The sequence below is a fragment of the Nansenia antarctica genome, assembly GCF_963989245.1.
Source record: "Nansenia antarctica genome assembly, chromosome: 8".
NCBI classification, from domain to species: Eukaryota; Metazoa; Chordata; class Actinopteri; order Argentiniformes; family Microstomatidae; genus Nansenia; species Nansenia antarctica.
The window spans coordinates 8,682,776-8,697,724 of record NC_137678.1 but is presented as its reverse complement, the minus strand read 5'-3'; the positions used below and the strand labels follow the sequence as shown (position 1 = coordinate 8,697,724).

Below are 14,949 nucleotides of genomic sequence, written 5' to 3'. Positions count from 1 at the left end.
TGTCTGTTGTCTTTTAAAGTAAGTATTATATAGAGTTAATCTATATAACAGATCATAGAAGAGTTAACCGAACTGTGGTAAGTAGATAGCTGTTCATGAGATTCATCCAGAGATAGTTTTAGTCAGAAAGCCAGCTCCGTTCGTGTCGCATATTCCCGCCTGAACACGGGAGAGAAGGCTAGCGACCTAGCTTAGCTAGCTAGTTGTGTTATAATGATGAGTTATGAACTGTTATAAGCTACTGTAGTTAACAAGGTAACTACTTATGTTAATGCTTGCCTATTATTCTAGTCTCGTCCTCCTAACGAGACAATTAACGGTAGTTCTGAGTGGTATTTTAGAATACTACGGATCTCTTTCTAAATTTCGTGTCCACGAAATAGGCTAGTCATTTGTTGCCTCAAAATAGGCTACTTAATTCGTGGCCTCGAAGTACTAATTTGTGGGCTCCAGTGATTACTGTTTTCATTTCTTTGTGTTACAGACGTGGATAAGTCGGGATTTGTGTCCAGTGCTTTTGTGGGCTAGGTGACCATTGGAGACCTATTGAAGATGGAGTCAGGGGACGGTGCTGCGTCTTCTCAGGCTAAGAGGAAGATGGTAGTCAAGAGGAATCCAACACAGAAGAAGCCACTGGTCAAGCACCTTTCAGAGGAGGGGTTGGACAGATGGGGTCAAAGCTTACCTGTGGAGGTGTTAGTTATTATATTTAAGTTGGTGGTTCAGAAAGACGGTGCTGTACCATTTTTGTGCAGGTAATGCATTTTTGGGTGCTCATCTCAGTGTCATTAAACTCATGTAATGCACATAGATCATAGTTACTTCCAAGTTATCAATTTAAAATATGTTTATTTGTCCTTTTAGTTTATTTGAACATAAAATAACTATTAAAATATGATGAAGTAAATAGATGCAGCCTAATCCACCAATATATGGACATCAGTAAGTCAAACACAACACATACACAAGGCATATACCACTAAATCAATAAATAGGCATTTCAAATCTCTGGTGATAGAGGATGATATTTTGCTTTCTATCCCGCCGATGCAGGGCGGCCAGAGTATGCCATCTATGGAACGATGTAGCAGAAATTCCAGCTCTCTGGCGGAATGTTTCTGTTGGCCACTGCTGGTTAGAACCAGGCAAGACCCAGTTACCTGAAACAGAACTGAAGATCAGGAACACCATCAGCTGGCTCGCGCAGAACAGGTCAGTGGCCTATTGTTTGGTATGATTCCATCCTGGTACAGTAACTATGAATTCTGGTAACTTCAACTGGGAAATGTTGGGTTGTCTTATGGATGGATATCGCATGCTCCTACAACTTTTCACCTTGACAACACCTCTAAGTGTGTACAGTGTTATTATACATGTCTGTCTGTTTTTCGGGTTCTCTCAACTCAGAGAGTTTTCCCTTAATCACTGGGAAAACCAAGTTGACTATGTTGTAGAGGTAAGGCTACATAATGTCGTTTTGCTATTTCGTGCCTCCATTAACAAAATATGTTCGTTGTGCGATACTTGTTCTACATTTCAATTGGATCAAGGCACTTGCAAGCCATTGTTTTTATCAACCTTTATGTTATGTCAAATGTTAAAATGTTTCCAAATAGGTTGTGTCCCGGTCCTGCCCTCACCTACGCTCACTCAAGCTGTGCTTTTGTACTGGTGTAACGGGGAAGGCCTTCCAGAGCCTTGCAGACAACTGTCGCTCTCTGGATAGCATCAACGTGCAGAACTCAGAGGTAGACCAAGGAGTGTGTTCACAAACATGTAATGGATGACACACACAGACAGACACACACACACAGCCAAACGCACACGCTGTTGTCAAAATATTTAACAGTCTGATACTTTACCTGACGGTGGAGTGATTTTTAGTCTTGACGAATCATAATGTTCACTACGTGTTGGTGTTTTTGGCTACTCTGAATTTCACAGACATTCGTTGTAATAGGACTAGAGAAATGCTTTGTGTTATAGTGGATAGATAGATCTTTGATCGTTTTCTATTGTTGCTACGGGTGCAGGTTGAAGGCCTTGTCACCTACTTGGGATCCCATGGCAGTCAGATTAGACAAATTCTGTTTACCCACGGGTGCAGAATTTACAGACTTCTCGCTGCCATCTCTGTGAGTTTACCCTTCTATGAATTCCTAATTCAGGAGACCTGAATGATGATGATGATTTCAGTCTCTACCCACTATCATTGAATCATAATTTCCCTCGTTGACTTTGAACTCTACATGTGATGGTCATCTTTCAGTAACCAACTGTCATTTGTTGGATAAAGTAGTTTCCATGTAGTAAACTACTTTTTTCCAAGTAGCTTTAGTATAATTCAGACTATATTTCTCTCACGGGTAGTTTTAGTATAGTTCAACTTCTTTCCTTGTTAAGTAATTGGTAATCTAGTTAAATATATTTTCAGAATAGCTTCCCCAACACTGATTTTACAATACATGTATTGCATTAGCTAATTACCCAATGAACTTGATAACTCTATAGAGAGGATGCTGCCCTGAGTTACAACTGCTGGATATCAACTCAAACCTGGACAAAGGATACTACGAGCTTCCCATCCGTGTCCAAGCTCTACAAAATGGCTGTCCTAAACTGCAGGTATTGTACTTAGGATTGACCCACCAGACAGAGACAGGGATTTTTCTGTTTGTTACCATGACATACCAATCATTTTTTAGTAGTAGATTTTGGTACTAAAACATCCACTGTTGTTAAATGTTAATTTGGAGAGTAACAGATCAAGTAATTGAAAGCAGGATGCACAGGCATAAAGGCTTTTAAACATACATTCATTGTATTGATCACGTTCAAGTTCAAAAGCTTTATTGTCCAATTTTAGGGTTAACATTTTCATTTCTATTCAGTTTCTATGGCTTAAAACAGAACAACACACCATGGTTTTATATCTGGGCTTTTACCAAGGGTGGCTGGTAGTGTACAGCGTGAAAGACAACCGACACACATGAGGTTCTCCGACAAGGACAGTAGAACCTTTTGGGTTCTATGGTTGCTAAGGGACTGAAATATAAGCCCTTTGAGAATAGAATAGAACAGCATTTAATTAATGAGGTTGGATGAAGCCTGCTTCAGGTCGCTTTGGATAAAAGCGTCTGCTAAATGTTCAAATGTAAAATGTAACACACCACCTGAGCTTTACTTATCTGTTCTTGTTTGTTCCAGACCTTTCGGATGCTGGATGTCGTACCAATTCCCATAGTGACGCGTAACAGGACTGGCGCCGACATCGGTTTCCCCTTGCTGGAGGAGCTGTGTTTGGTCACCACCTCTTATGTGTCCTACATGACCGACCAGGCCCTAGAGGACATTCTCTACGACTCCCCCAAGCTGCGTGTGCTGAACCTGAGAGGCTATTCGTGGGTTACATCAGCTGGCCTTACTTGGCTCCCTTGTGAAGGTATTGTTCTATGTTGTGTTCTATAGGGGCCATACCCTCACTGGGTGGCTCTGTACACAGCGATATGAATAGAATAGCAGAGATGTTCAGTTGAATGTGTACATGCTTGTTATGCTGCTTTATAAGTCCACAACACCACAGGCATGTTCATCCAGACCATTGTTGATACAACATGTGACCTTTAACCCTAAATCAAATGCATGATATGACTTCGTCTCTCTTGCTACCTCATTGGTTACTTACCAGGAAGTACCAGTGACAACACAGATTATATATTCTAAACTCACTTGCTGTTCTCTGTGTTGTTTTCATCAGAGCTTGAGTGTCTGTTCTGGGGCCTGCACCTCGACATAAAGGCGTCTGCATCCTGGATGGGACTCCATCTGCTGACCCAGAAATGGAGCAGTACCTTGCAGGAGCTGGACTTCTCAAACCATCTCACCCCTGAGGGGGACTTGGAGAGGGCCATGGCCAACCTGGCGCAGGGAACAGGTGCCGGCTCCATACGGTCGCTAAACCTCAAGGGGACCAAGGTCACAACATCTGCCCTCAGGTAGACCACATCTGATTCCAACCTCCACCATTCAACTGAAAGCTCATTATTGGGGAAAACTACTAATGAATCCAATACTTTTAACTTAAGATATTGTGTTGGATATGTCTCCTGATTTGGTTTATCATAACAAGACAAAAAAACGACTACTACTTTGAATCGCAACACTTGTGACCTGCCCTTAATTATTTAAATGTTTTACACTAACCATTTAGCAGACACTTTTATCCAAAGCGATTTACAATTACATATTACATGGACAGTCTCCCTGGAGTAATGTAGGACTAAGTGCCTTACACAAGGGCACACTAGTGATTTGAACTCATGACCTTCTGATCACCAGTCCAATTCACTATTCACTACCTACCCCTATTGCCCTCTACAGCAACCACTCAAATCAGAAAATCGTATGTTTTCTGTGTTTTGCAGGTTAATCATCGGCCAGTCTACAGCTCTAAACTACTTGAGCCTGTCCTCCTGTCGCAACGTTCCCAGGGGACTCAAAGGAGTGCATCATGGCCAAGAGGATATCCACCAGCTGCTGGCCAAACTGGAATAAGTTAATACAGTTAATACTACCAGTTAATACTAGTTAATACAGTTAATACTACCAGTTAATACTAGTTAATACATTTAATACTACCAGTTAATACAGTTAATACTACCAGTTAATACTAGTTCATACAGTTAATACTACCAGAACTGGTTTGGTTTGATGCAGCGATGTATAAGCCTTGGTTCTCTGGTTTAGGACTATTAAATGATGTTATGAACATGGTTTTCATGCAGTCATTAAAAAGCTTATTTTTTTTAAACAGAGATAGAACCTTATCATTCTAAACGGAGATAGAACCTTACAATGGGTAAAAAAAAGCTTCCTTAAACTTGTTTATATTGTGTTGTAATATAATAATTTCTTGTGTTACAGAAGGAGAATGCAGTCCAATCACCCTCGAGAAGGTGCTGGAGTTCACCTCTGGAGCTTCATCAGTGCCTCCACTGGGATTTCCATCTTGTCCACAAATCCAATTCAATTTTTTGTTTGTTTTTGCAGCCTAAGGATGGCCTGTTTAACTTGCATTGAGGTCCGTTGACTGCATGTTGTGCAAATGCTAAACCAGTAGAGTGGTTCACTGGATTGAATTGAATTGAATGTCAACTGTTAATAAACTGTTATATTACAATTATACCAACTATGATTTCAGACTTGCTCACTGAGAGGTTTTAACGATTACAATAGACTTACCAAATGACTGTACAGCTCATACGTCCACTGCTGAAATATAGCATTTACTTATTTCAAGTTGTCTTTTGCCAACATGCAACATGCTTACTGGATTACCCCAGTAGTACAACAGTAAACATGCTTTTATTATATTAAAATGTGTCATTGATAAGCTTAAGAGAAGTGCACATATGAAGTCAAAAACACTACTTAGTCATAACATTTCAAACATGTCATACGCATTAACATTTGAAAAACTGGTATAAAGTTTCAGGTTGCAATAAGATTTGAAATGTCTGCACAGCATGTCAGATACTTTATCTTCAAATCAGATGTGATCAATGGCACGACAGATTGACTCCTGTTTCTGTTGACTGAGATTGATTTGAGGTTGCTCTACAATTACAGCTGGGAGATCATCATCATCAGTAGTGGGTAAAGAGTCAATTCCATGCTGCGCCAGAACTGCCTCCAAATTGTGTGGTGTGTAGGGATTTTCCCCGAACACATTGTTGATTGCTGCACTGTCCGTTGCCATATTTGAGAGCATTCCTTCTGTCCAGATTTGAGTTGGTGTTCGGTTGTGTTCCGTACGCAAAGCATGGTTGTTCCAGGCCTCCCTAAAGCGCTCTTGGCTTTTTTGAATCTCAGGAAGAAAAACAATGTGAAGTGAAAGTTTGTGGATATCATCACTGGGATCCAGAAGCTGTGAATCCTCAAGGGAGTAGAACATGCTGTAAAAGGATTGCAACACATGCAAAAACACATCCCTCCAAAGACGTTCAATTCTCTGGTTATGGACTGATTCCCCTGTAATGAAACTCCGCCGCTCAATGCCCTGCACAAGATTCATGAATAAGGCCACCTGTATATTCTCACCACCATAATCTGATCTGACTCTAGAGGGTAGTCCATAAAGGGATGTGGCTTTAAGAAACTGAGACAACACAGTGGTGGCACGGTTGTCAGTGTTGCAACTCAGGTAAGTGATCAGCCGAGAGTGTCCATCTATGGCACCATGAACCGGTAAGCCCCATCTAAAATGGTGAATACAAAGACAGAACAAATACTTGTGGTTAATAAACAAGTAAATATTTAAAGTGTGAAACAAAAACAAAAAAGGCATCAAATAGTTGCAAGGTGTTATGACAATGCAGTGTTAAATGTCATCACTGTCAATAGCCTACCACAATAATTATTTGAGTTGCAGGCAAACAACAATTTTACCATGATGAATTCACCTTATGAGGCGCATATTCCCATCGATATGCCACAGGCTGTTGGGGTATGGTACATGATACACCCGTCTTGCCACAGTGCTGCTCCATCTCCTAGCAGTAGCTGCTGGGTTTATCTGAGCCAACATCTCACGCACCCTACGCCGTGGAACCAGCAGTCCATCTGCACGCAGCAAGGCTCTCAACATTGAATTAAATGTTTTGCAGCAATAAAACTCTAGAATACAGTAGTAACCCATTAATTACCTCATATCCAGAGTTTGGATACAGGCCATGAAGTCGTCTTACATGACGTTCAAGTTCTTCATCACCTGTCACTGAAAATCTACTCCTCACTGGTATACCAAGCAACTTCGACCTCTTGTAGAGAAATGATGAGGAGCATCCCAGAATGTTTGCCATTTGCTTAACTGTGTTGCCTTGCTTCATAAGAAAATCTATTTGGTCCCTGGTTATATTGATGGCTGGACACCCTCGTCGTCCTGAAATAAAGGAGAGAATATTTTAATATTCATTTAAAGTATTTATCACAAATGACATTTCACTGAAAACCACTGTTGCGTCAGTCTGTCGCCAAGACAACTCATGAGAAACGGTCTGAGTTCGCTAACAAGATCTGTTTGTTTTCATGATTCATTGTAAAGCAGAGGCTGGGTCTCTGACAGGAAATAAGCTAGTTGAGTAGGCAAAGATGTGTGGTTCCAGGCAGAGAATCACGGGGGAGATCAATTTAATCCTCCGTCTTTGGGGCAAGGAGTCCTTGCTTTGCGGTTGTCTTGACAACGGCACAGCAGATGCGACGTTCTTGTTGTTAGCTTAGATAGCCGGGTAGCAATATTTTCTAACAGTAGTAGTAATAGTAGTAGTATAATAATAGTAGTAGTATAATAATAGTAGTAGTATAATAATAGTAGTATAATAATAGTAGTATAATAATAATTTAATAATTTAACTACTACTAATAATTTATTATTAATTAAATTATTACAATTATTAATTAATTAATTAATTAATTATTCTTTGACTTCTCTGCTGATATTGTCCATTACAGACAGAACTTTTTCAAGTTTACCGGAGAATTCTGTTTTCATGTCGAGGATGGCCTTGAGAATATCCTCCGAGCTCAGCCCACGGCACTGTTCGTACTGCTTTCCTCAATATTATAATTATAATAATAATATTATATTATTATATATATATATTATATTATATTATATTATATTATATTATATTATATATAATAATAATTATTAATTATTTTCCTCAAACACTTGACACTTGACACTTGACACGTGACTCCAAACACACGCTGATTGGCTAAATCGCATCCATTACTTCTTCATCTACTTCTATTACCTGTGAGGTGAACTTCAACTTGACATCTGCTCAACGTCATCTTCTGTTGTCTGTTGTCTTTTAAAGTAAGTATTATATAGAGTTAATCTATATAACAGATCATAGAAGAGTTAACCGAACTGTGGTAAGTAGATAGCTGTTCATGAGATTCATCCAGAGATAGTTTTAGTCAGAAAGCCAGCTCCGTTCGTGTCGCATATTCCCGCCTGAACACGGGAGAGAAGGCTAGCGACCTAGCTTAGCTAGCTAGTTGTGTTATAATGATGAGTTATGAACTGTTATAAGCTACTGTAGTTAACAAGGTAACTACTTATGTTAATGCTTGCCTATTATTCTAGTCTCGTCCTCCTAACGAGACAATTAACGGTAGTTCTGAGTGGTATTTTAGAATACTACGGATCTCTTTCTAAATTTCGTGTCCACGAAATAGGCTAGTCATTTGTTGCCTCAAAATAGGCTACTTAATTCGTGGCCTCGAAGTACTAATTTGTGGGCTCCAGTGATTACTGTTTTCATTTCTTTGTGTTACAGACGTGGATAAGTCGGGATTTGTGTCCAGTGCTTTTGTGGGCTAGGTGACCATTGGAGACCTATTGAAGATGGAGTCAGGGGACGGTGCTGCGTCTTCTCAGGCTAAGAGGAAGATGGTAGTCAAGAGGAATCCAACACAGAAGAAGCCACTGGTCAAGCACCTTTCAGAGGAGGGGTTGGAGAGATGGGGTCAAAGCTTACCTGTGGAGGTGTTAGTTATTATATTTAAGTTGGTGGTTCAGAAAGACGGTGCTGTACCATTTTTGTGCAGGTAATGCATTTTTGGGTGCTCATCTCAGTGTCATTAAACTCATGTAATGCACATAGATCATAGTTACTTCCAAGTTATCAATTTAAAATATGTTTATTTGTCCTTTTAGTTTATTTGAACATAAAATAACTATTAAAATATGATGAAGTAAATAGATGCAGCCTAATCCACCAATATATGGACATCAGTAAGTCAAACACAACACATACACAAGGCATATACCACTAAATCAATAAATAGGCATTTCAAATCTCTGGTGATAGAGGATGATATTTTGCTTTCTATCCCGCCGATGCAGGGCGGCCAGAGTATGCCGTCGATGGAACGCTGCAGCAGACATTCCAGCTCTCTGGCGGAATGTTTCTGTTGGCCACTGCTGGTTAGAACCAGGCAAGACCCAGTTACCTGAAACAGAACTGAAGATCAGGAACACCATCAGCTGGCTCGCGCAGAACAGGTCAGTGGCCTATTGTTTGGTATGATTCCATCCTGGTACAGTAACTATGAATTCTGGTAACTTCAACTGGGAAATGTTGGGTTGTCTTATGGATGGATATCGCATGCTCCTACAACTTTTCACCTTGACAACACCTCTAAGTGTGTACAGTGTTATTATACATGTCTGTCTGTTTTTCAGGTTCTCTCAACTCAGAGAGTTTTCCCTTAATCACTGGGAAAACCAAGTTGACTATGTTGTAGAGGTAAGGCTACATAATGTCGTTTTGCTATTTCGTGCCTCCATTAACAAAATATGTTCGTTGTGCGATACTTGTTCTACATTTCAATTGGATCAAGGCACTTGCAAGCCATTGTTTTTATCAACCTTTATGTTATGTCAAATGTTAAAATGTTTCCAAATAGGTTGTGTCCCGGTCCTGCCCTCACCTACGCTCACTCAAGCTGTGCTTTTGTACTGGTGTAACGGGGAAGGCCTTCCAGAGCCTTGCAGACAACTGTCGCTCTCTGGATAGCATCAACGTGCAGAACTCAGAGGTAGACCAAGGAGTGTGTTCACAAACATGTAATGGATGACACACAGACAGACACACACACACAGCCAAACGCACACGCTGTTGTCAAAATATTTAACAGTCTGATACTTTACCTGACGGTGGAGTGATTTTTAGTCTTGACGAATCATAATGTTCACTACGTGTTGGTGTTTTTGGCTACTCTGAATTTCACAGACATTCGTTGTAATAGGACTAGAGAAATGCTTTGTGTTATAGTGGATAGATAGATCTGTGATCGTTTTCTATTGTTGCTACGGGTGCAGGTTGAAGGCCTTGTCACCTACTTGGGATCCCATGGCAGTCAGATTAGACAAATTCTGTTTACCATCGGGATGATCGGGTGCAGTAATTGCAGACTTCTCTTCGCTGCCATCTCTGTGAGTTTACCCTTCTATGAATTCCTAATTCAGGAGACCTGAATGATGATGATGATTTCAGTCTCTACCCACTATCATTGAATCATCATTTCCCTCGTTGACTTTGAACTCTACATGTGATGGTCATCTTTCAGTAACCGACTGTCATTTGTTGGATAAAGTAGTTTCCATGTAGTAAACTACTTTTTTCCAAGTAGCTTTAGTATAATTCAGACTATATTTCTCTCACGGGTAGTTTTAGTATAGTTCAACTTCTTTCCTTGTTAAGTAATTGGTAATCTAGTTAAATATATTTTCAGAATAGCTTCCCCAACACTGATTTTACAATACATGTATTGCATTAGCTAATTACCCAATGAACTTGATAACTCTATAGAGAGGATGCTGCCCTGAGTTACAACTGCTGGATATCAACTCAAACCTGGACAAAGGATACTACGAGCTTCCCATCCGTGTCCAAGCTCTACAAAATGGCTGTCCTAAACTGCAGGTATTGTACTTAGGATTGACCCACCAGACAGAGACAGGGATTTTTCTGTTTGTTACCATGACATAACAATCATTTTTTAGTAGTAGATTTTGGTACTAAAACATCCACTGTTGTTAAATGTTAATTTGGAGAGTAACAGATCAAGTAATTGAAAGCAGGATGCACAGGCATAAAGGCTTTTAAACATACATTCATTGTATTGATCACGTTCAAGTTCAAAAGCTTTATTGTCCAATTTTAGGGTTAACATTTTCATTTCTATTCAGTTTCTATGGCTTAAAACAGAACAACACACCATGGTTTTATATCTGGGCTTTTACCAAGGGTGGCTGGTAGTGTACAGCGTGAAAGACAACCGACACACATGAGGTTCTCCGACAAGGACAGTAGAACCTTTTGGGTTCTATAGTTGCTAAGGGACTGAAATATAAGCCCTTTGAGAATAGAATAGAACAGCATTTAATTAATGAGGTTGGATGAAGCCTGCTTCAGGTCGCTTTGGATAAAAGCGTCTGCTAAATGTTCAAATGTAAAATGTAACACACCACCTGAGCTTTACTTATCTGTTCTTGTTTGTTCCAGACCTTTCGGATGCTGGATGTCGTACCAATTCCCAGAGTGACGCGTAACAGGACTGGCGCCGACATCGGTTTCCCCTTGCTGGAGGAGCTGTGTTTGGTCACCACCTCTTATGTGTCCTACATGACCGACCAGGCCCTAAAGGACATTCTCTACGACTCCCCCAAGCTGCGTGTGCTGAACCTGAGAGGCTGCTCGTGGGTTACATCAGCTGGCCTTACTTGGCTCCCTTGTGAAGGTATTGTTCTATGTTGTGTTCTATAGGGGCCATACCCTCACTGGGTGGCTCTGTACACAGCGATATGAATAGAATAGCAGAGATGTTCAGTTGAATGTGTACATGCTTGTTATGCTGCTTTATAAGTCCACAACACCACAGGCATGTTCATCCAGACCATTGTTGATACAACATGTGACCTTTAACCCTAAATCAAATGCATGATATGACTTCGTCTCTCTTGCTACCTCATTGGTTACTTACCAGGAAGTACCAGTGACAACACAGATTATATATTCTAAACTCACTTGCTGTTCTCTGTGTTGTTTTCATCAGAGCTTGAGTGTCTGTTCTGGGGCCTGCACCTCGACATAAAGGCGTCTGCATCCTGGATGGGACTCCATCTGCTGACCCAGAAATGGAGCAGTACCTTGCAGGAGCTGGACTTCTCAAACCATCTCACCCCTGAGGGGGACTTGGAGAGGGCCATGGCCAACCTGGCGCAGGGAACAGGTGCCGGCTCCATACGGTCGCTAAACCTCAAGGGGACCAAGGTCACAACATCTGCCCTCAGGTAGACCACATCCGATTCCAACCTCCACCATTCAACTGAAAGCTCATTATTGGGGAAAACTACTAATGAATCCAATACTTTTAACTTAAGATATTGTGTTGGATATGTCTCCTGATTTGGTTTATCATAACAAGACAAAAAAACGACTACTACTTTGAATCGCAACACTTGTGACCTGCCCTTAATTATTTAAATGTTTTACACTAACCATTTAGCAGACACTTTTATCCAAAGCGATTTACAATTACATATTACATGGACAGTCTCCCTGGAGTAATGTAGGACTAAGTGCCTTACACAAGGGCACACTAGTGATTTGAACTCATGACCTTCTGATCACCAGTCCAATTCACTATTCACTACCTACCCCTATTGCCCTCTACAGCAACCACTCAAATCAGAAAATCGTATGTTTTCTGTGTTTTGCAGGTTAATCATCGGCCAGTCTACAGCTCTAAACTACTTGAGCCTGTCCTCCTGTCGCAACGTTCCCAGGGGACTCAAAGGAGTGCATCATGGCCAAGAGGATATCCACCAGCTGCTGGCCAAACTGGAATAAGTTAATACAGTTAATACTACCAGTTAATACTAGTTAATACAGTTAATACTACCAGTTAATACTAGTTAATACATTTAATACTACCAGTTAATACAGTTAATACTACCAGTTAATACTAGTTCATACAGTTAATACTACCAGAACTGGTTTGGTTTGATGCAGCGATGTATAAGCCTTGGTTCTCTGGTTTAGGACTATTAAATGATGTTATGAACATGGTTTTCATGCAGTCATTAAAAAGCTTATTTTTTTTAAACGGAGATAGAACCTTATCATTCTAAACGGAGATAGAACCTTACAATGGGTAAAAAAAAAGCTTCCTTAAACTTGTTTATATTGTGTTGTAATATAATAATTTCTTGTGTTACAGAAGGAGAATGCAGTCCAATCACCCTCGAGAAGGTGCTGGAGTTCACCTCTGGAGCTTCATCAGTGCCTCCACTGGGATTTCCATCTTGTCCACAAATCCAATTCAATTTTTTGTTTGTTTTTGCAGCCTAAGGATGGCCTGTTTAACTTGCATTGAGGTCCGTTGACTGCATGTTGTGCAAATGCTAAACCAGTAGAGTGGTTCACTGGATTGAATTGAATTGAATGTCAACTGTTAATAAACTGTTATATTACAATTATACCAACTATGATTTCAGACTTGCTCACTGAGAGGTTTTAACGATTACAATAGACTTACCAAATGACTGTACAGCTCATACGTCCACTGCTGAAATATAGCATTTACTTATTTCAAGTTGTCTTTTGCCAACATGCAACATGCTTACTGGATTACCCCAGTAGTACAACAGTAAACATGCTTTTATTATATTAAAATGTGTCATTGATAAGCTTAAGAGAAGTGCACATATGAAGTCAAAAACACTACTTAGTCATAACATTTCAAACATGTCATACGCATTAACATTTGAAAAACTGGTATAAAGTTTCAGGTTGCAATAAGATTTGAAATGTCTGCACAGCATGTCAGATACTTTATCTTCAAATCAGATGTGATCAATGGCACGACAGATTGACTCCTGTTTCTGTTGACTGAGATTGATTTGAGGTTGCTCTACAATTACAGCTGGGAGATCATCATCATCAGTAGTGGGTAAAGAGTCAATTCCATGCTGCGCCAGAACTGCCTCCAAATTGTGTGGTGTGTAGGGATTTTCCCCGAACACATTGTTGATTGCTGCACTGTCCGTTGCCATATTTGAGAGCATTCCTTCTGTCCAGATTTGAGTTGGTGTTCGGTTGTGTTCCGTACGCAAAGCATGGTTGTTCCAGGCCTCCCTAAAGCGCTCTTGGCTTTTTTGAATCTCAGGAAGAAAAACAATGTGAAGTGAAAGTTTGTGGATATCATCACTGGGATCCAGAAGCTGTGAATCCTCAAGGGAGTAGAACATGCTGTAAAAGGATTGCAACACATGCAAAAACACATCCCTCCAAAGACGTTCAATTCTCTGGTTATGGACTGATTCCCCTGTAATGAAACTCCGCCGCTCAATGCCCTGCACAAGATTCATGAATAAGGCCACCTGTATATTCTCACCACCATAATCTGATCTGACTCTAGAGGGTAGTCCATAAAGGGATGTGGCTTTAAGAAACTGAGACAACACAGTGGTGGCACGGTTGTCAGTGTTGCAACTCAGGTAAGTGATCAGCCGAGAGTGTCCATCTATGGCACCATGAACCGGTAAGCCCCATCTAAAATGGTGAATACAAAGACAGAACAAATACTTGTGGTTAATAAACAAGTAAATATTTAAAGTGTGAAACAAAAACAAAAAAGGCATCAAATAGTTGCAAGGTGTTATGACAATGCAGTGTTAAATGTCATCACTGTCAATAGCCTAGCACAATAATTATTTGAGTTGCAGGCAAACAACAATTTTACCATGATGAATTCACCTTATGAGGCGCATATTCCCATCGATATGCCACAGGCTGTTGGGGTATGGTACATGATACACCCGTCTTGCCACAGTGCTGCTCCATCTCCTAGCAGTAGCTGCTGGGTTTATCTGAGCCAACATCTCACGCACCCTACGCCGTGGAACCAGCAGTCCATCTGCACGCAGCAAGGCTCTCAACATTGAATTAAATGTTTTGCAGCAATAAAACTCTAGAATACAGTAGTAACCCATTAATTACCTCATATCCAGAGTTTGGATACAGGCCATGAAGTCGTCTTACATGACGTTCAAGTTCTTCATCACCTGTCACTGAAAATCTACTCCTCACTGGTATACCAAGCAACTTCGACCTCTTGTAGAGAAATGATGAGGAGCATCCCAGAATGTTTGCCATTTGCTTAACTGTGTTGCCTTGCTTCATAAGAAAATCTATTTGGTCCCTGGTTATATTGATGGCTGGACACCCTCGTCGTCCTGAAACAAAGGAGAGAATATTTTAATATTCATTTAAAGTATTTATCACAAATGACATTTCACTGAAAACCACTGTTGCGTCAGTCTGTCGCCAAGACAACTCATGAGAAACGGTCTGAGTTCGCTAACAAGATCTG

At 40.5% G+C, this 14,949-nt stretch overlaps 2 protein-coding genes across 2 annotated transcripts; both read left to right on the top strand.

Annotated features, from left to right (window-relative positions):
* Positions 1 to 552: 552 nt before the first annotated feature.
* LOC308163813 (F-box/LRR-repeat protein 6-like) lies at positions 553 to 4,554 on the top strand (the record flags this gene model as incomplete). Its single annotated transcript, XM_080538003.1, has 9 exons — positions 553 to 755; positions 1,054 to 1,212; positions 1,363 to 1,456; positions 1,617 to 1,754; positions 2,034 to 2,135; positions 2,512 to 2,625; positions 3,208 to 3,442; positions 3,758 to 3,995; positions 4,425 to 4,554. The coding sequence occupies 9 exons, from the start codon at positions 553 to 555 to the stop codon at positions 4,552 to 4,554; spliced, it is 1,413 nt and encodes a 470-aa protein (XP_080394129.1).
* Positions 4,555 to 8,413: 3,859 nt separating this feature from the next.
* On the top strand, positions 8,414 to 12,425 carry LOC308163812 (F-box/LRR-repeat protein 6-like; the record flags this gene model as incomplete). The annotated part of the gene is made up of 9 exons (XM_080538002.1): positions 8,414 to 8,616; positions 8,915 to 9,073; positions 9,254 to 9,317; positions 9,478 to 9,615; positions 9,893 to 10,006; positions 10,383 to 10,496; positions 11,079 to 11,313; positions 11,629 to 11,866; positions 12,296 to 12,425. 9 exons carry the CDS (start codon positions 8,414 to 8,416, stop codon positions 12,423 to 12,425), a joined length of 1,395 nt encoding a protein of 464 aa, XP_080394128.1.
* Positions 12,426 to 14,949: the final 2,524 nt, after the last annotated feature.